General features: G+C 57.5%; 5 protein-coding genes across 5 annotated transcripts; all 5 read left to right on the top strand.

Moving 5' to 3' along the window:
* The first annotated feature begins 964 nt into the window (after positions 1–964).
* DICSQDRAFT_108522 (uncharacterized protein) lies at positions 965–3,152 on the top strand. Its single transcript, XM_007367507.1, has 4 exons — positions 965–1,012; positions 1,085–1,175; positions 1,233–1,596; positions 1,657–3,152. Exons 3-4 carry the CDS (start codon positions 1,252–1,254, stop codon positions 3,043–3,045), a joined length of 1,734 nt encoding a protein of 577 aa, XP_007367569.1. The 5' UTR covers positions 965–1,012; positions 1,085–1,175; positions 1,233–1,251; the 3' UTR covers positions 3,046–3,152.
* A 531-nt stretch (positions 3,153–3,683) lies between these two features.
* On the top strand, positions 3,684–4,732 carry DICSQDRAFT_162365 (uncharacterized protein; the record flags this gene model as incomplete). The annotated part of the gene is made up of 3 exons (XM_007367508.1): positions 3,684–4,028; positions 4,085–4,368; positions 4,579–4,732. The coding sequence occupies 3 exons, from the start codon at positions 3,684–3,686 to the stop codon at positions 4,730–4,732; spliced, it is 783 nt and encodes a 260-aa protein (XP_007367570.1).
* Positions 4,733–6,043: 1,311 nt separating this feature from the next.
* On the top strand, positions 6,044–7,204 carry DICSQDRAFT_181799 (uncharacterized protein). The gene is made up of 3 exons (XM_007367509.1): positions 6,044–6,382; positions 6,442–6,975; positions 7,033–7,204. Exons 1-3 carry the CDS (start codon positions 6,242–6,244, stop codon positions 7,054–7,056), a joined length of 699 nt encoding a protein of 232 aa, XP_007367571.1. The 5' UTR covers positions 6,044–6,241; the 3' UTR covers positions 7,057–7,204.
* Positions 7,205–8,873: 1,669 nt separating this feature from the next.
* DICSQDRAFT_138337 (transaminase) lies at positions 8,874–15,953 on the top strand. The gene is made up of 6 exons (XM_007367510.1): positions 8,874–10,312; positions 10,368–11,646; positions 11,708–11,879; positions 11,928–15,501; positions 15,552–15,751; positions 15,810–15,953. Exons 2-4 carry the CDS (start codon positions 11,329–11,331, stop codon positions 12,980–12,982), a joined length of 1,545 nt encoding a protein of 514 aa, XP_007367572.1. The 5' UTR covers positions 8,874–10,312; positions 10,368–11,328; the 3' UTR covers positions 12,983–15,501; positions 15,552–15,751; positions 15,810–15,953.
* Positions 15,954–18,877: 2,924 nt separating this feature from the next.
* On the top strand, positions 18,878–19,183 carry DICSQDRAFT_19811 (uncharacterized protein; the record flags this gene model as incomplete). Its single annotated transcript, XM_007367511.1, has 2 exons — positions 18,878–18,931; positions 18,995–19,183. Coding segments are annotated over 2 exons (243 nt in total), but the record flags the coding sequence as incomplete, so codon positions are not given.
* Positions 19,184–20,052: the final 869 nt, after the last annotated feature.

Here is a 20,052-nt window from a genome sequence, read left to right on the forward strand (position 1 = left end):
ACGCGCAGCGAGGGAGGGAGGGAGCACGAATGGCGGGTCCTCTTCGCGCAAACCCAAAATCTAGCATCAAACGCCACAATGCTGATTGAGAACTTTGATCATCAAAACCAGCGCGCTGATGCGCCCGTGGTGACAGCGTCGGTGGTCTTTTGCGTCGCGCGTCGCCCACCCTCCTCACCCGCCATGCCTGCACAACACTCTGCATCTGTTAGACAAATGCTGCCTCGTCAATTACTGCGACCTCCTCAGAGTATGGTTTTCATTTGAGCTCCTTGAAGTTGCTTCGAGTACGTACACCGTTCCAGCTATCAAAAACTGATGCGCCCGTATTGATGTCCTAGGCTGACAGCCAATCATATGCGTGGCTGGGAGGTCTCATACCTCCCTGGCCCGATATCCCAGAGGTTTACATACCTCGTTGTAGGCTACTCGGCTTCTGCACCCTGCAACCTGACTTGCCGCCCCATGCCGCCGCTCATGATTACGGGGACGGATGCGCAGACGGGGAGGCGGAGAGGGCAGAGGAGAATGGAGGAGTCTGAGGAGCGCGTTCGGGAGAGGAAGAAGGACGAGGGGCGCGCCCGTGAGACGGAGAAGGAGATCGTAGAGATCTTAGTAAGGAATGCCGAGGAGGAAGAGGCGGCGGTACAGCGGAGCACTTTGCACAGTCCCGATGTACCCGCACATTTTTAATGACGATAAAGTGGTATGAAGTGAAAGCACCAGATGGAAACCTACCTACCAATTCCAAGATGCATCCGCGGAGACGTTCAAAGGCCGGGGTCCATGGAGTTGGCCAGAGTTAGTAGGCGCTTGCGGTTTCCGGAAAGGGTAGGCCAGTTTCGGGCGCCGTGGCCATGGCTGATCTTGATCATTGTTCGCTTGATCTGCTGATGCGCAGTGGCCGAGGTAGGTGAACCGTACTTCTATCGTTGCTTTGCTATGCGCTGGTAAGACTCGGCGTCGCAGCTTGGACCCATCTCGATACGATTCCTCCACCTGGTGTCAAATAGTGAGTGTGTTCTGTGACCATGGGCTTTGGTCACGCCGTTGAACATGCATAGCACTAAGGGATCGGTAGTAGCTGCTCCTGAGGTCACCATCTGCCAGGGAATACTCTACACCAGCTCGAAGTAATCCTGATCCTAAACTTTTTGAATAATAAAGAGACGCCAGTGGGTGTAATCAGTACGCCTGTACATTTACGAGATCTTACAGCATTTTCTTAACAGATTCAACTCCTTGTGTGCCATGGCCGGATCCAACCCGGCGTTAACGTCTCCTTTCGCGCCTAACGACCGCACACCGATCACGCTTGTTGAGCTGCGCATGCGCAGCTTCTCGGGCAAGATCCGCTGCAAGCCAGACTGGTGGAAGAAAGTCTACGACGAGGAGATCGTGACGAAGTGGCGACAGGAAATTGTCGAGCACGACGCGATCATGGTCGACAAATTCTGGGGAGGCGATAAGTATTATGACAGTGGCGAGGGCGAGAAACAGTGGCCGCGGGAGAAGATCAGCGACGTCCAGCTCAATTGCGTCGTCGACGAACTACGATATGAAGCTAGCCAGTATGACGAGGCAACGGGCATCTTCGTTAGTGTGGCCATTAGTGACTTCGATGGCTGGTGAGGACCGAACTTGACTACTTCACAGGCTACCGCGATCTACCAGGTATATGAGTCACGCTCCCTTATTCCTGCCGATCTCAAGAATAAACTACTGCAAGGCATCGCGATACTCGAGAATGTCCCAGAGGAGGAGAAGGATTGGCACCCAGGATCTGACAACCAAGTCCTCGATCTCGTCCATCCGTCCTTGTATTGCTTGCACATCGGTCGCTCGCATGTTTACCGGCGAGACGTGGGCCATACCAATCCCATCGTTCCTCTCACGCCAGAAGACTACTTTGACCGTCGCCCAGATCTTGAGGAGATACCCCGCTTCTTCGTCTCGCGCGTCTACCAATGGATCCCGACCGATTTCGAGGTCTCGGAATCAGGCAATGTCAGATCCCTCGCATACATCAACAACCTCCACCCTATCCATCACCGGGCCTTGTATCCCACCATCTCCTCCGTCTTATCGCTCTTCGTACCTCTATTCGAGAAAGTCCTCTCGGACGCACTCAACCCTTGGCCGCCGCATGTTATACGCCCGCATCCGTACGATTGGTACGACCACGTGTACGCGCTTCAACCAAATTGGGGCGATTTCAAAGACCGTCCGTCGGAGGAGTTCGACGCCGCATACGCTGAGTGGGAGAAATACCACCAGTGGCCACATATTCCGGAGCCCGATCCCTTCACGCCGCCTTCTGCTGCAGACGAGGAGAATCGAATCACCATCTCACTTCGTGGACGTACCGTTCAGGTGATCGTCAAGCTCGCCAACATCATCCTCACGCCTGAGAACCCGAAGTACCCTGGCGGCTCGTGGCACGTTGAGGGCATGGCGAACGAGAGCATCGTCGCCACAGGCCTCTACTACTACGCGTGCGAGAACCTCACCGAGTCACGCCTTGACTTCCGAGCGGCCGTGGGCAACTCAGACAACATGAACGGCGTTTCTCTCGAGTACGAGCAGAATGACGAGCAAGGCTACCGCACCGCGTTCGGACTGCAGCGCGACAGCCCGTTGAATCAGTGTCTGGGGCACATCGTCGCGGAGGAGAACAAGTGCGTCGCGTTCCCTAACGTATACCAGCACCACGTCGACGCCTTCGAACTCGCGGACCCTACTAAGCCCGGGTACCGGAAGATCCTGTGCTTCTTTGTGGTCAATCCCTTCGTTCACATCCTGTCGACGAGCGATGTCCCCCCGCAACAGGAGCATTGGGCACTGGATGAGCTGGCGAAGGCGCCGATTCTGGGGAAGCTTCCACAGGAGCTGTACGATGCCGTATTGGAATACGCGTCCGTTGGGTTAGTGTCGCGCGAGGAGGCGGAGGAAGATCGGGACAAGCTGATGCAGGAGCGGTCTCAGTTCGTGGTGGATCATAATGAGCAGGTATTCGAGGTGGAGTTCAACATGTGTGAGCATTGAACAAGGCTATATGTACGTGTTAATGGCAGCATGATAGTGTATGAAGATCAAGGTTTACGGGCGCATGCAAAGTGGTAAGCCTACGCGCAGCCCACTGGGCATCTCCGTACTAGGGCGAGCTTCGGCTTGAAGAGCATGAGGATTATCCGAATGGTGGTGAGTTGCGGTATGGACTGCCACTGATCGAGCCTGAGGAAACTTGAAGTGGCTACTGGTTCCAAGCGAACTCGGCTACATAGTACTTACGCGAAGCGAACATTGTGAGTCATTGCACGCCAGGAGGGTTGACAGTACGCGCACCCGGCTTCGTGACCTTATCACGCCGTCACAATGTGAACATTTCACCTTCGCGTCACGTACTTGCATATTTCGCCTTGCACTACGTTCCTCAGTCCTGATGAACATGTCGCAGGTACTACCATTCTCTCTGTGACATAATCCTTATGAACATATCGCAGAATTTTGTCCAGTCTCTCGCAGTCCGAGTGTTGTGAGCCAACGACAATTACAAGTCAACTCGCATCGGTGTTGCTAGGGTACCGTGCATACGTAGTAAGCATTGCGTTGGCATCTCTTACAAGGTGGCAAGCTCATGCGAAATCGACATCTATACAGATTTCCCCCCTGCCATTCCGATCATGTCCCAATCCGAGCTGGAGTTTACGTCTCCTTTCGATACTATCATCCGTAATCCTCTAACGCTCATCGAGCTTCGCATGCGATGGTTCTCAGGAAAGATACGCGCTAAGCCCAATTGGTGGAAGAAAGTCTACGACGACGAGATCGTAACAAAGTGGCGCAAGGAGATGATCGAGCATGATACGGCCATGGTCGAACGATTCTGGGGTGGCGACGAGTACTGGAAGAGGGGCGATGGCGAAAAGCAGTGGCCCCGGGACAAGATTACCGTAGTCCAGCTCAACTATCTCCTCGATGAACTGCGATACGACGCGAGCCGGTACGACGACCAAACTGGTATCTTTGTGAGTATATATTCCCGTTTAAACCGCTGAGGATGGCTGACTTTGGCCTTATGCAGGCGACGGCAATCCACAAGGTGTACGAGTCGCGATCTCTGATGCCCGCCGATGTCAAGGCATCCCTCGCGCAAGGCGTCTCTGCGCTCGAGGATATCCCAGACGAGGAGAAGGACTGGCATCCGAGGTCAAAGAAGCAAGTGCTGGACCTCGTCCATCCATCAATGTACTGCCTGCGCATCGGTCGGTCGCACGTCTACCGTCGTGACCAGGGCCAGGGCACCTCCACCGTACAGCTCACACTCGAGGACTACCTCAATTGCCGCCCAGAGTTCGAGAAGATATGGTGGTTCGGCTTTGCAAAACCGCCATGCATCTCGCATGACTACCAATGGCTCCCGACGGACTTTGAGATATCCGAATCGGGCGACGTCAAACCCCTCGCATACATTAACAACCTCCATCCTATCGACCACCGCGCCATGTACCGCACCATCTCCTCAGTTCTCTCGCGTTTTGTGCCTCTATTCGAAAAGGTGCTCTCCGATGCGGTCAGTCCCTGGCCTCCGCTTGCCGTACGCCCCAGTCCGTATCGTTGGTATCACCACGTCGCGGTACCCGCGCCAAGTTATTTAGATTTTGACGACTACCCAGTTGACAAACGTGCGTACCACGATGCCTACGATGAGTGGGAGTCGAAGTATAGATGACCGCTTATTCCTGAACCCGAACCTTTCGCCCCTCCTGTGGACGAGGAGGATAAGATCAAGATCTCGCTCCGCGGTCGTACGCTGCAAGTGATCGTCAAGCTAGCGAATATCGTCCTCACCCCAGAGAACCCGAAGTACGCCGGTGGGTCGTGGCACGTCGAGGGAATGGCGAACGAGAACATCGTCGCTACGGGCCTCTACTACTACGCGTGCGAGAATATCACCGAGTCGCGCCTCGATATCCGGACTGCAATCGGCGCGGAGGGCCGGGGACGCTCGCTAGTGCATGAGCAGGACGACGTACAAGGGTATACGGCTGCCTTTGGACTGCAGCGCGACCGCCCATTGAACCAGTATCTGGGATACATTGTCGCAGAGGAGGACAAGTGCGTCGCGTTCCCGAACGTATACCAGCACCATGTCGACGCCTTCGAACTCGCGGATTCGAGGAAGCCGGGGTACAGGAAGATTCTGTGCTTCTTTGTGGTCAATCCATTCGCTCGCATCCTATCGACGAGCGATGTCCCACCGCAACAGGAGAAGTGGGCTTTCGCCGAGCTGGCGAAGGCGCCGATTCTGGGGAAGCTTCCACAGGAGCTGTACGATGCCGTCCTGAAATACGCATCCGATGGGTTTGTGTCGCGCAAGGAGGCGGAAGAGGATCGGGAGAAGCTGATGAAGGAGCGGTCTCGGTTCGTGGTGGATCATAACAAGGAAGTGTTCGAGGTGGGCTTCAACATGTGTGAACACTGAGGACGGCTATATGTACATATTCCGCCGCTATGAGAGTGTCATCTGAACAGCCAACGCAATCGGACGCAGCCTCGAGCGTTCTGCTCCGGGGTGATCGATGTAGCTCCCTGTTCGTCCATCCAACCACTGATCATCAATGTTCAATGCTCCCTCTGATATCATGTGGTTTGTTTGTATCAGCAACTCACGTTCTGCAGGACTGCGTATGCCTCACGTTCTCTGGCGCGTACTGCGGAGCATCAGTCACTCTAGTAGTTGTACATCCCCCATACTCAATCCCTTACTACTTTATTGTTCAGTAGTTCACAAGCAGTGGCAAGTACAATCAAGTTGGCCATGGTTTTAACGAGAAAGCGCTCATGCATGTATCTCGGCCGGCCCGCGGCTGTTACGGCCCGCCCTCTAGACGAACAGTCTTCGTGGTCAACATCGACTCATCTTCTGCGCCTGCCTCGCTGGCTATCTCAACCGCCTGAGCTCGAGGATCAGTCCGGGCTACTGAGCCCAGGCCGCTCCGTCCTGAAGTCGAACATTAGCTTCGTCACCCGCAGGGCCAGGCACCCGCCTCCGCCGTTTTGGCCCATTAGCCAAAGGCGAATCCGCGTTAGGGACGAAGTTTTCAATCCGCCGCTTAAGCCGCCTCGAGGCCGGTCAGTCTGGGGGCACTTTGACTTAAGTAGGAGGAGAGCGCCTTCCTGACATTACCTCAACAACCCCCGGAGCCCTACGAACGCCTATAGCCACCTCTCCCGACTGATGTCACACGACAGCGCACGCAGAATGACTGAACCTGCACTCTGGTACAATGGGCAATACCTCTTGGAGAAGGAACCCAGTACCGATCCCGCGAATCTAGGATCCAGGCTCACTAAGGCAGCGGAAGAGGCTCGAACAGCTGTACGTGCATCAGTGTTCTACAACCATTGCTACTCATCGAACACACGCTTTCGATGTAGAAATGGGAGATGCTCATCGCCAACAGGAAGCCCAGAGAGAAGATCCCTCCTAGACTCTTCGGCAGCCGTGGCAGGTCACCTCCGTTACTGCTATACGGCTGGACCTTCAACCTAGACTACTTCCTCGAGTACGCCAAGAGACATGGGCTGACTCTGGAGGTATCGGAGGAGGCTCGTAAGCGGCTGGGCTGCGCCACAAAGACATTCAATTTCGGTGATGCCACTGAGGAACATTATCGAGACGAGCAGCTGCTCCAAGAAATGTGTCACGCAGCGCGGTTCGTCTCCGTGGGTCACTTAAGACGATCCACTGGATTCGTTTTCGAGATAGGGCGGCCCCTGTCTCTCGAATGGGACAGGATTCTTTACGTGTGGACGAACTACGACATCGAAGAGAAGTATTTCGGTTATGGATTCTCTCGGAAGGGGAGATTCGAAGCAGCCAAGAAGATCGTGGACGAGGCGATGAACGAATGCCTACCGGATGGGAAGAAGAGCGAGCTACTGTGGTGGTGGTCCTTCGACAATGACGAGGTGCGTACTTTGCTTTGAAACGAAGAGATCCATCGATGAGCTGACTCGTGATCTCAGAATGTTCTGACTAGCATAGATTGATTATTCTTAGGCTCGGTGTTATAGTCCGCCAACATACGCTGTTTTCCCGCTGTCCTGCTTCTGTTCCCTAACGTCCCCGTCCTGATCGTCCTCGCTAGATCACTCGATGTCGTAATGCATGTGTATATCGTCGGTGTCTATGACCGCGACCTAGAAGCTCGCAGAAGGGACTCAATAGTGATGCGACTGCGTGAGATACGGCTGCATCTCGGCTCCTTGGACGTTGGGGTGCGATCTTGACATGCAAACCACAGCACCTGCCTGATTCAACATCATGCCCTCGTCCAGAACCACCGTCATATGGCGGACAGGCCAACCTCCGTGAAGGGATCTGGATGCCAGCCGCCGAAACATCCGGTCAGCCCGCTCTTCTGGCAGTATATAGGCCTGCATCAAGCGACGACGCCTCCTCACCCCTAGCACCACCTTCTCTGCATCTCATGCTATTTTGCCGGTCAAACCCCTTCACGTATCAGCACCCCACATACACCGGATAAACGCGGTATCATTTGCGATTATCTTCCTCCGGCTTGTCCTTACGGCACTATATGCTAGTCAGGTATGTCTCGTTTGCATGTCTCCTCGGTCTCGTGGCCCTGATCATCGTCTTCGCTCATTCCGTAGCGTCATTCGGTGGCATATACCAGTCACCTTGAACAACCTGCCAGTCCCCCAGCTGAGCCAAGCACGCCACCAGCTTTCCTGTCACTACGAGTTAAGCAAGGCAGAGCATAGTGCACAGTGGTGATCAAGGAGTTCAGCTCGGGGAGTGCTTTTTATATCCTGACGTCGACTCTTGTAACTACAGTGGAGGTGACATATCTGACGGTCGTCTGCAAGATGGAAAGTTGCCCGCGAAAGTCACCTTCCATGGCCGCTGGCACTCGCCTTCGGGAGTCCTCCGAGACGTCGGAGCCTGATGGTGTGTGTTGGGTGGACCGATGGACTCTGGGGGTGGCTCCCCCTTGTCTCGTCGGTTCCACCGGCCCATGAGAACGGCAGCGACTGTCTTCTTTCTCGCCCTCGGAGCATTCGGTAAGCTGGCTCCCATGTTTGTATGAGAGATCTCTGCCTGACGCCTCGGGGACCCAGGTCCGTTGGGAAAAATGTCGCCAGTCTACACGAGCACGGCCGAGTGTCATAACAGTACCTACCCGGACGAGCTGCCTGTACCTTGACTCTGCCGTCGGGTTATATCAGGGGAACACGGAGTGTTATACCGATATAGGCCGTTTGTTGTCACAGTCCTTCACCACAGACTCGGTCTGTGGGTCTGCGTTCGGAGATGTGCAGGATGCCATCATCAGGAGGCACGGTTTCCGCATCTTCTGTACCTCCCTGTATTGAACATTGTCGCATATTCTGACGTATCGATTGGACCTCTCTATCCATCTGCCTGGCTACATGAACTGAACATCGTCTAATGCTCAAATGCCGGCTTTGGTGTCAACCACTTGCATACGGACATCGAGATGCTCGACGCATCTGCAATGTCCATATTCATCAACAGAAGGATAGTGTCCGCATCTGCTACCCCCAGTACACTCAATCGCCATTGACAAACGACGACACCTCCCTAATAAGGCAGATAGCAGCCGCAAACCACCTCATCACACGTCCGGCATCTCAATATCTGTGAAGGTATGTCCGGCAACTGATTGTCTCGACCTCACGAGGCTGTGTCCACGACATGGGGCTGGCAGGTGTCAAGCGAGCGTCTTCAGGAGAGTCTGCGAGATCCAGGCCCGTGTGGAGTGGGAGATGTAGCTCTGCCTCTGATGGCAGACGACGAATGCAGGTGTTTGCAAGTTAAACGTCGGGGCCCGGACCTGCGCGCGGCCTCTTCCTCTCTGCGCACAACTGCCACGTTCCGAGCCGGTGCATCCATGGCACCCGACCCGCACCCGACAGCCTCTACGCACACGGGCGACGGCGCCGCAGCTCAAGCCACAGCGGGGCGATGGGAGCCTCTTCGCCGTCGCGACTGCTCGTACCTCATCCGCATATGAGACCGCGGCGGGCACGTCAATCTCCTCGCGGGGTACTCACTCTGGCCGGCGGCGGGGAACGTCCACGCACCTTCGCCGTCACGGTCGCGGGCCCGCTCGCTTCGTGAGAGACGGCATTTGGCTTCGCCTCGGCAGCTTTGCCGGAGGCAAGGAGAAGCGGAGCGTCCCACGTGGTACGCATGTCGCTGTGAGACGGGCTGGTCGTCCGATTCCTGTAGGGACTACACGTTTGTGGTCCCGCGGAGACAGGTTGCCTAGAGTGGTATCGCGCGTTCTGTGTGCGGGTATGCTCCTCGGTGCCGGGAGCATCTTGGTATCCTTGGTGTGGTGGTGGACGTCTGCGATTGTCGACCGCTTGCTTGATGGCTTGGAATGATCAGTACGGGAAGAGTTGGGACGCATATAGGGAAGTGCGCGTGCCCGGCAGGGAAAGGAGTAATGTGGGCACCCTCCGATCGAGTGGACGACTCGGTGGGACCTAGATCAGACACACAAGGCTGAGCGGTAACCAAGAAATCGACCATGCATACACCATAATCGTACACGATCCCCATAAACGTCCAGAATACCTGTGATGCGTCCACTTGCACAACTCTCAGCCAAACAGCCCACAGCGCAGTCAACCCCACCACGACTCACTTTTGCGTGATCCCCCTTCAGGCCCTCAGCCCCCCGGCGCCCCTCCCCAGCCCCGGCTACTCCTGGTTCTCCAAAAACCCAACGCCCGTATTCCGCACCTTCGTCAGAAAGTTCTCATACCACTTCGCGACCATCCCCAGCGGGATCATCACCTCCGGGCCCATCGGGCCCGCGCCCCCCAGAAAGCTCGTCACGAAGTTGAACAGGTTCTTCACGATCCTTTCTGCCATGAGCGTCGCGTCCGCGGCCGGGCTGTTCGTCGTGCGCGCGACGGCGGACGGGAGCGCGGCGACCTCCTGCGCGATCTGGGGGAGGGGCTCGACGGAGAGCCCGAGGACGGCGGTGACGGAGGTGGGGGAGGTGTCTGGCGCGGCGCCGGTGAAGACGGCGTGGGCGGTGGTGGATTGGGCGGAGTAGGTGCCGCGCAGGCGGAAGATCGCGGAGGGCTTCTCGTTCGAGAGCCTGTGTTACGTTGCGCGGGAGGGGCGCGTGAGCGGGGCAGGACGCGCGCGGGGCGGGAGGGGGGCACTCACATGCCTAGGAGTTGGAAGCCTTTGCCTGGCCAGAAGAAGTGTACCGTCGCGCCGTAGCCGTCGGGGAAGGGCACTGCGAGCGCGGAGGTCAGCGCGGGGGAAAGGGAGGACCAAACGCGGCGGCGCACCTGTGCCGAGCAGGAAGACACATATGTGGTTGATGGACCCAGCAGCGGGCAGCTCGAAGATCGCGTGCGTGTCGTCGATCTGCTGCAGGTTGGTCTGCAGAGGGCGGCCGGCGACTAGGCATCCAAACATGATCGTTAAGGATTTTCAGAGGAAGATCGTGCGCTATCAGGGCTCGAGAGGTATCCAAGAGTCAGTGATGAGGCGGCAGCGGTAGATATGAAGGCGGGGGCGGTGGGGAGAAGGACGGCGCAGGGGCGTTCGAGGACGTTCGGGGCTCGTCGCGAATATTGAGGTTGGGCGCGTGGAGCGCGACGCTGGCCGCTTTAGGCACGCCCGCCCCGACAAGGCGTCTATCCTGCAGGACACGGTCATGTGCCTGTGGACACGCAGAGACGCGCATTTGATTAATGTCGAACGGAGTCAAAAGTTTCAGCAGTCATTTGACATACACACGGTGTGTGCTCTGCCTCGCCCTCAGCACCTATACGTATACGACTCCGAGACAGTAGCGGGTTTCCAGTCAACTGGCCATTGCGACCAATTCTAGTGGTCTTTGGGGTGATTATTCTCAGGATAGATCTCCCTCCTGCACTCAGACGCTTGCCATATACACCATAGCGAGCTCTTCGGGCAGCACAAGCTCGTCGCCCTTGCATTCTGCCGACGAGTCTGCGAGAGCCCTTCAGTGAAGTTCGATCGATGCTGAAGACGAGCGCCTAGCACCGCGGATCGACCGGAAGGCTCGAAATGGCTGAGCGCCGATCGCCTATTTTACGTCGCGCGCTGCGGGGTGACTCGCGTCCACCGTCGAGGGCAGCGTCCAAGCGACCGCCAGCTCACCTCCTCCTTCGCACTACCATCCCAGCGCGGCCAGCGGAGACACCCATCGATAGCGATCTCCCCCATCGCCGGGCGTCCACAGTCTGTCCCCAGTTGTCAGAACACACGCTCAGCCGTCTCTCATGATCAGCCTCGCGTCTCGCCGTGTACATTATAACACCCTTTCCTTCCGCCTGACCCGCGCAGCACACCCCTCTCGCTCCTCCCCCTTCTCCTCCTCTGCTTCCGCCATGCGCTCGCTCACCGCCGCCGACCTCAACCCCTCCGTCGCCAATGTCCACTACGCCGTCCGCGGCGAGCTCGCCATCAAGGCCGAGGAGCACCGCGAGAAGCTCGCCGCGGGCCACAAGCACCTCCCCTTCGACAAGGTCATTTCCTCCAACATCGGCAACCCCCAGCAAAAGGGCCTCGACCAGCCCCCTCTCACCTTCCCTCGACAGGTGCGTTCTCGTTTCCCTGTCTCGTTCCGAGCAAGTACAGTGACCCCTCGTCCGCGCGCAGGTCGCCGCGCTCTTAGAGTACCCTCCGCTGGTAGACCTCGTGCGGGGCAAGTGGCCCCAGGACGTCATCGACCGCGCCAAGGAGCTGCAGGAGGAGATCGGGTCCATAGGCGCGTACTCGCACAGTAAAGGAGTTCCGCTCATCCGCAAGAGCGTCGCAAAGTTCATCCAAGGTGCGTCCCATCGCGACCCTGCGCGCCCCGCACTGACACCCGCCCCAGAGCGCGACGGCTACCCCAGTGACCCCGAAAACATCTTCCTGACCACAGGCGCGTCCGCGGGGGTCTCGCTCATCCTCAACGTCCTCATCACGCCCAACGTCACCGGCGTGCTCATCCCTATCCCCCAATACCCGCTCTACACCGCGACGCTCGCTCAGTTCTCCGGCGTCCCCCTGCCCTATCACCTGTCCGAGTCCGACGACTGGTCGACGTCATTGGACGAGATCCGCGCTGCGCTGCGCAAAGCGGAGGCGCACGGCTCGCACGTCGTCCCCCGCGCGCTCGTCGTCATCAACCCGGGCAACCCCACCGGCGCGATCCTCGACAAGCGCACGATGGAGGACGTCGTCCGGCTCTGCGAGGAGCACTCGCTCGTCCTCCTCGCCGACGAGGTCTACCAGGCGAACCTCCACCGCCCGGACACGCACCCGTTCCACTCGTTCAAGCAGGTCGTGCGCGACCTCCGCTCGCCCGTCCCCCTCTTCTCCTTCCACTCGATCTCCAAGGGCGTCTTCGGCGAGTGCGGCCGGCGCGGCGGCTACTTCGAGTGCACGAACATCCCCGACGACGTCCGCGCCGTCCTCTACAAGATGGCGTCCGTCTCGCTCTGCCCCCCGCTCTCCGGCCAGGTCGGCGTCGACTGCCTCGTGCGCCCCCCGAAGCCCGGCCAGCCTTCGTACGAGCTCTACGCGCGCGAGACGGACGCGATCCACGCCGCGCTCCGGCACCGCACGCGGCTCTCCGCCGCGCGCCTGAACGCGCTCCCGGGCGTGTCGTGCGTCGACTCGCCCGGGGCGCTCTACCTGTACCCGAAGATCGAGCTGCCGCAAAAGGCGGTCGAGGAGGCCGCGCGGCAGGGCAAGGCGCCCGACGCGCTGTACGCGCTCGAGCTGCTCGACGCGACGGGCATCTGCGTCGTGCCCGGGTCCGGGTTCGGGCAGAAGGACGGCGAGAGCCACTATCGGCTCACGTGCCTGTGTCCGGGCGTGGAGGAGTACGTGGGCAAGCTCGAGAGCTTCCACTTGAAGTTCCTCGAAAAGTATGGGGGCCTGTGAGCGGGTGGCGGGGGTGTCGTCTGTCTGGATCATTTAGGTCGGGAGGGAGGGAAGGGGGCTGGGAGGTCGCCGTCGCTCTTGGTTTCTCGATGTATTGATACATGCTATTGCCGTTTGGGTCGTCGGTCGTTGCTGCGCGCGCGCGTGCGCGTGTGTGCAACGGCGTACTAAGATGGAAATACTGCACCCTCCGGGGCATACCTGTCGCACAAGATGTCATTGGACCCTAGCTCGAGGCTGAATCCACCGCCCATGCAGAGTCCATTGAGTGCCCGGACCGACCGCGCGGTCGACGATCGACAGGCAAGGGACCCATCAAAACTTCGAGGACGTCCTGGCCAGTCCAATCGCCCCCCGCATCGTGACCGTGCTCCGAGAGCCTGTCTGGCTTATCCTGAACCTACCCGGGCGGGCATGCAGCGTTCCTGACTTCGTGCTGTTGAGGCCGAGTCCGTACGCTTCGATCGACCACCGGCTTCTTTGTGGTAGAGTTGGAGGCATGCACGCAAGGAAAACAGACATAAATCCGATTCGCGTCTACCGAAACTTTCGCGTGTCCGCGTCGGGTGCTACCGTAACACAAACTGTATCAACTTCGCGATAGGAGGAACGCAGAGAAGCGGGCGGGTGACCTCGACAGAGCATGGTTGCACCAGGCCTCAGGAGCTATAAGTGGATGGGTGTCGGAGACGAGAGAAGGAGACGGTAGAAGTAGACGGAACAGAGAGGATGCGAAGCGGAGAGGCTTAGAAGCGGGCGCAGATCACCTCGACGCGTATCGCGGGAACGGTCTACACAGCACGAAATATCTGGGTTTGCTCGAACAGTGAGGAAGATGCGAAGCAAGGCTGCGTATGCGTACACCTAGTACTGACTAGTAGCGGCGGCCCTGGGTCTGAGCCGCAGAATGATACTCAACAGAAGCGGAACTGGAACCCGGAACTGAACCTGAGCCTCGAGTCCGATATTCGTTATGGTCAGAGCCACGACGATTTGAATGCGCGCCGGAAGAAGACCCGGTGGGTACGTTCGTACTCAGATTCCCCATCGACACGCAGCACGAACCCACCTCCGACCCAGACGGAGCACCGCGCTGCGCAGCAGAGCCTTCCGTCAGATCTCCGAACGACGCGGGGGAAGACGAAGAGGTCGAAGGGTGCGGCGACGATTTTGACGACGAGGAAGACGCGCGACTGAGCGGCGTCCTGGGGACTGCGAGCGTGGGGGAGAGCCAAGTTCCTTCTGCGAAGCGCGGCGCGTTCGGAGGAGCCAGGTTCGCTCGTGAGCTGGGGCCAGCCGCTGGGCCAGGACCAGTCGCGGGCGATCGCGCAGGCGAGGACGCTCCGCCGCCACAGCAAGGTGCGCGCTCGCCAGAGACGGCGAACGTCAACGTGCGCCCGGACGCGCTGTCGAAGCGATCCGCATCGCACCTGCACATGCCCGGAGGACACCTGCATTGGCCGCCGCAGCACTCTTCGTTGATCGTAGGCGTCTGCTGCACAGGCCCGTTCTGCATCTCGTTCCACATTCCGTACGTCTGCAACATAGAGGGGTCGTAGCGGAGGTCGGGTTGGCTTTGGTCGGGAGAGAAGATGGGGGATTGCATGGTCGGGGATGTTATGTCCGGCATGGAGGGCACCTGGCGGAGCCAATCGTCGACGTTTTGCATACCGGACGGGTCGTACATCGCGCGCGCATTGCCTGTTGCGAGTGCGGCTAGAATGTTAATGTTGCACTCGACACAGGCGACGCAATTGTTCGGGTTAGCGCAGGCGGCCGTAAGGTCCGCGTTCGGACCGTTGTGCTCTAAGCAACCGGGACAGGCGCACGAGGGTCCACAACCGCAAGCAGGAGGGGAAGATAGGGGCGACGTTTCTAAAGGCGAGCCCTCCGCACCGGGAGGCCACGCGCCAAAAGATGAGGCGGTATTCGAAGCGGTATTGAGGAGACCTTGGACGTTGAAAGGATTCCCCTCGTTCATGGAAGGGTAGCCGGTGGCATGGGAGTACTCATAGGCGCGACTGTAGGGGCTGTAGAACGACTGGCCATGGGTAGGCAGACGGCCGCTTTGGGTAAGAGACGGACTGTGCGAGGTGCGGGGAGGGGAGCTGGGACGCTCAGCGGCAGGTTTGGGGAGAACCGGACGGTTGCCCCCTGCGTGAGCGTGAACGACGAGTGCGGCAGGTTGCGATATAACCCCATCCACAGAGGTAGAGATAGGGCGCGCTTCAGAATTCCGACGTTCGTGTGGCTTCGCAGGACGTTTGCCGCGATTACGTGGTGTCCAACATGTGCACGTCGCGCCATCCTTGCAAGAACAGCCACGACCTAGCATCGAGGTTAAATTTGGAGGGCTATCCTGCGCTCGCAGTAGACTTACTGCTTTGGTCTGAGTCGGAGCCTTCTGAAAAGAGTTGGGACGCAACCGACGCTTCCAGCAGGTCTTCGGGCAAACCGCTGGGAAACGCGGCGCGAGCCGGAAGCTTTGGTCCACCTAGAGCGCAGCAGACCAGAGCAGCCTTTGAAGTCAGACAAGAGCGAGCAGGGCGCGCTCAATGCATTAACACACCTTTGCTGCCAGAAGGGCCTGGCACCTCTTCGCTGGCCTCCTTGTTTTCACAGACGCATTTGACGTGTATTTGGCGTGTCTTACGAAGCTCGCGACAGTGCTCACACTGGGTGACAGGTCGACCCTTCTTCTTGATCTCGAACAGAGGACGGTCGGTATGTTTGCAGGAGGATGAGCGGTGGCCTTTGATACAAGTCTCACTAGGGCGCGTGATCAGCGGGGCGTGGAATGGCATCATTCGGAACCAAGCTGCCATACCAGGCGTACTTCTTGTCGGCGACGAAGACCTGGGAAAGGAAGGGACGTGCTCAATAACACAAGCCTCATATGAGGCGAGTGCCACCACCCACCATGGTCGTCGATGCGACTGCGGGAGGTGGATTTGCAGGTAAGGTTGAGGGGAACGCCCCGAGCGTGCTGCACACGCCCGCGACGCCAAGCGAGCGTTATTGGGAGATGGGGAGCGCGGCGTAGGAGTGGTGGTGGGAGTAGAGAACTGGCATGAGCAAGGAGTAGAAGGGAGGAAATCAAAAGGGATTTAAACTAGGAGGGTGCAACCACCGGGCTGATATTGCTGAGCGCAACGCCACACTTCATCAACAGCGCCAAATACAGGCCCCCGGTCCGTGTGACACGTTACTCGTCACGCTCTCTTGAGAGCCGCAGTAGGTTCGCGAGTGGCGATATTCACGCTATGCGGGCACATGCCACACGAAATCAGTACATGAATCACAGAGCCCGCGGTCAAAATCTGGTATCATCTCCCCCGTCCTCCACTGCCCGCGTCAGCGCACAGCCGGCGAATCTGGACGAAGTCGGCGTCCTGGCGAACTACCCGACTCTTCGAATCCACGGAATTTGCTCCGCAAGGGCGGATGACGCCCACTCACTCGTCTTCCTTACCAAATGTATGCTATCGCTCCTGGGGGCGGTGTGCGCAGAACAGGACAGGTTGCATCCGGAGGTATCGGAGAAGCATGACGTTGGCTTCGCCCAGCGTCGACGAGATCAGTCTGACGGGGTGTCAGTCGTGTGAGGGTCAGCCACGAGGCTGCGTCGCTTCTCCGTTCCCGCTCCTGGGAATGAAACGTGGGTCGACCAGCTCCGAGGTAGCCACACTTGGAAGTGCATGAGCGGTGTCTGTTGTTCCGAGATAGGTACTCCGTGTGCACTCGTCATACGGCGCCTTCTAGTCCCGCTGCGCAACCTGGGACAGTAGGACCGAAGGATGCCATGGTCTGAACGCCGCAAACTTGTCGTCTGGAAGATTGACGTTGGCCGCGTACGTACTCACCAAGCTCCGCAGGCCTGGTGACTACGGAAGACATGGCGAGGAGGCCGTTTCTTACGACCGTCGTGGCAGCATCGCAACACAGAAGCGCCAGGAGCAGGGCATGCATCGGATCGTAGTGGAGAAAGGAAGCCCAAGGTCGGGAAGTGGGCGCCACGCATGGCACTGCGGACGTAGTGTGGCAGACAGCTTGGGTGGAACGGAAGGACCGCCGGACGACGCGAGTAGATCGATCTAATGGAAGAGTGAGAAACTCGGGCCTGAGGCGATGCGATAGTGTGGCGCATGACTATGTGGTTAAGTTGAGCCACCTCGGCGATCTTGCGGGAAGGCGAAATGCGCGCAGCCCGACGCCTATTTGCCGGTCGTAGGAACAACCGGTACGTGGACGTCTGCCTCGAGGAACGATGACGACATTCGGCGGCTTCACCGAATGTTGATCAAGCTTGGCTGTGCGGACCAAGCTTGCTGGCAGGCTAGGGCAGGCTGCAGCGTACACGTGGGTTCCAATGCTATAGCTAGCGCCCCCGCGAAGCACGGTAGGCAATGAGGAGCGCGCACCGAACCAGAATAACCATGATCGGTTGATTCGTCGGGACTCGGAAACGGGGCTTCTGGCATTCGTCGAAGCCGCGACTTGTTCTAACAAGTCGTGGACCTACGGAATAGCATTTTCTCGCAACTAGTCAATAGTCGAAGAAGCGTTAGAAGCCGAAGCCAAAGCTAGTACAGGTTCGCGTTCAGGACGTTCCGCATGTGAGGCTATGACTGGTCGCACGTTTAGAACAGACTCACTCATGGTACTCGAGCACACCCACTGGGGTCGCCGCCGTCTAGTGCACAGATTGGCATTGCGGTTTGCACCTCTGAGAGATTCGAAATCTTGTGATACCATGCTCGCGTTCTACATAGAGACACATCTCCAGGTGCTGAAGCCCTCTTATGCTGAGCAGATGTATCTGGAAAGACATACTCAAAGTCGTCAGAAAGGGTCAAAGGCGAGTCGGCTTCACGTTGAGTCGTTGAATGGATGAGTCCAAGGACAAGCGCAAGCCGTCCACGCGCGTTGTGCGACAGGTTCGGAACGCTTCCGGGCCGCCGCCTTCTCATTTTGAATATGCGCCGGCCCTTACTCGAGCCTGAGACTTGTTTGGCCGCTCCGAGTCGGATTGTTTGCTCCCCTCGCAATGTCTGCACCTGTAGACACCTCACCATCGCCTTTGCCTCTATCACAGGTCAAAGCCTTAGATGTCGCTCATTTCGACCGCATCGTCCGCAACGCGCTCGATCAATGTTGCGCCGCAGAGCGCATCGTACTCAACACCTATCCCGACGACAAGATTGCGCGTCGGAAACTCGTATGCGTGCGTATAGTGGGACATCTTTTGACCCATAGGTTTCTACCAGCTCCAGCCGCCGTCCCGGTTGCGCGAGCTGTCGTTTCTTCCCAATCTCGACATTCGACTGAGGTAGAAGCCGGCTACATAGTAGACGTAGAGGCACTAGTCCAACTTGGAGCGTTCTACAAGGACCATATCATGCTTTCATGTGAGTCTTGAGTCGTTTGACTCTCGTGCTTCCATGACGTCATTACATCTAGCTCGCAAATTCAAGGGCCACGATACATAGTCCTATCACATCCACTTTTTAGCCGCCCTCTTTCGAGCTCACGGAGGAAGATATTCAAGAATGTTGCATAAGTCTCCACCCAATCGCGCTTCGTTGAAAGATCTCGTACGTCGTGGATCGCCGCTGTCTTGTTCCTCACTACATACAGGCCTTGAAGCGTGACGACTACCGGTGTATTGCGACAGGCGCAATCTATACACAATATTACCGTGCCCACCGCGGCGAAATCGGAGAACACACCTCTTCCATCAAGCTACTGAGATGCTGCCGCACTTTCCCTGGTCTTACCAACAGCTCTCTACATAAGATAGTCTGCACTGTGCTGGAAGGACCAGGCTTCACGCAGCTCGTCGAGGAGCTGGCGAAAGAGAACATATCCACTGCACTGAAGAACGTCTTCATGGTGGTGTCCGTCGACTTGTGTGATTGCTTTGACACGCTCGAGCTTTGGTTCGAGCCTGTGACGGCATGTCCCTGTTTCCATGTATTCTTCATGGTCGTGAGTTGAATTGATGATTGCCAGGGCGTTCCTAACCGCTACAGGTTCGCTTCGATCCATCCACTGGAAGCAATCGGCATATGGAAGGAGTTTATCACGTTCCATTCAAGTAATCCCCGCCTGCCATCAACAAGCTCAGAGTACTTGAGCATCCATGCGGCGTGTTGTAGAATCGCTCATCTTTCTAGAGCCTCGGACCATTTGTACGAACTAGAGGAGCACTGGCATGTGGAGTTTGACCCTGATGCCTCTAGCGAGGTCGCTGACTTTTCTGATGCTTTAGCTGCTAGTCTTGAATACGCCCTCTGGCGCTCTTGTATCGATGATATTTTGCAGAATACCTTGGACATATTATGCCATATCTATGCTACTATTGTGCAGGTGTTGGAGTGCACTACTAGCAATCATCGCGGATAAACACTTACATCCTACGACGCGCGACCAGGATTCAATGCTCATCCCCGATGATCGCTTCCCTAGTTTCATTTATATCTGTCGCGTTAACCTTCTGGCTGACCCCGAGGAGCAGGGTCCTGATCGTGCGCGGGGCAGTAAGGTCGGCTTTCGGATCAGGGCGTAATGAGCGTCTGCTTGAAGGTGTAGGTCACGTGGTGTAGCGCCCGGCGCTCGTTCGCTCTCGCTCCATCCCGCCGTACCTACTCCCATCATCTCCTCGCACCTCCTCCATCTGATCCCGTTCCTCTTGCTTACTTACTCCTACTCCTTGCTTGCTCATTCCCATCACCTGGACCATGCGTTCACCGACTGTCATTACTCATGGACTCAATTTCTCGGTAATCCCTGTTACTCGGGCGTCTCGTACGTATCGTATTTATACCCGACCTCGTACTCTCGTTACGGTAGCGTATTCTAGGCAGAATCTCAGTCTTTGAACCTGTCTAGGACCAGCGCTCTCGTGTCGCGTGTCCCCTTCCTAATCCGGATTCGCCCACGCGACATATTTTTGACAGAACTATCGACTCTACTGCTTAACTCTTAAACTCTCGCTGCCGACGACTGGATCTCCCCGAGTCTGATCAACTTGGCTTTCCTCTCTGGCAGCAACTACCCTCTCCTCTCCT

Source organism: Dichomitus squalens (assembly GCF_000275845.1).
Source record: "Dichomitus squalens LYAD-421 SS1 unplaced genomic scaffold DICSQscaffold_26, whole genome shotgun sequence".
NCBI lineage: Eukaryota > Fungi > Basidiomycota > Agaricomycetes > Polyporales > Polyporaceae > Dichomitus > Dichomitus squalens.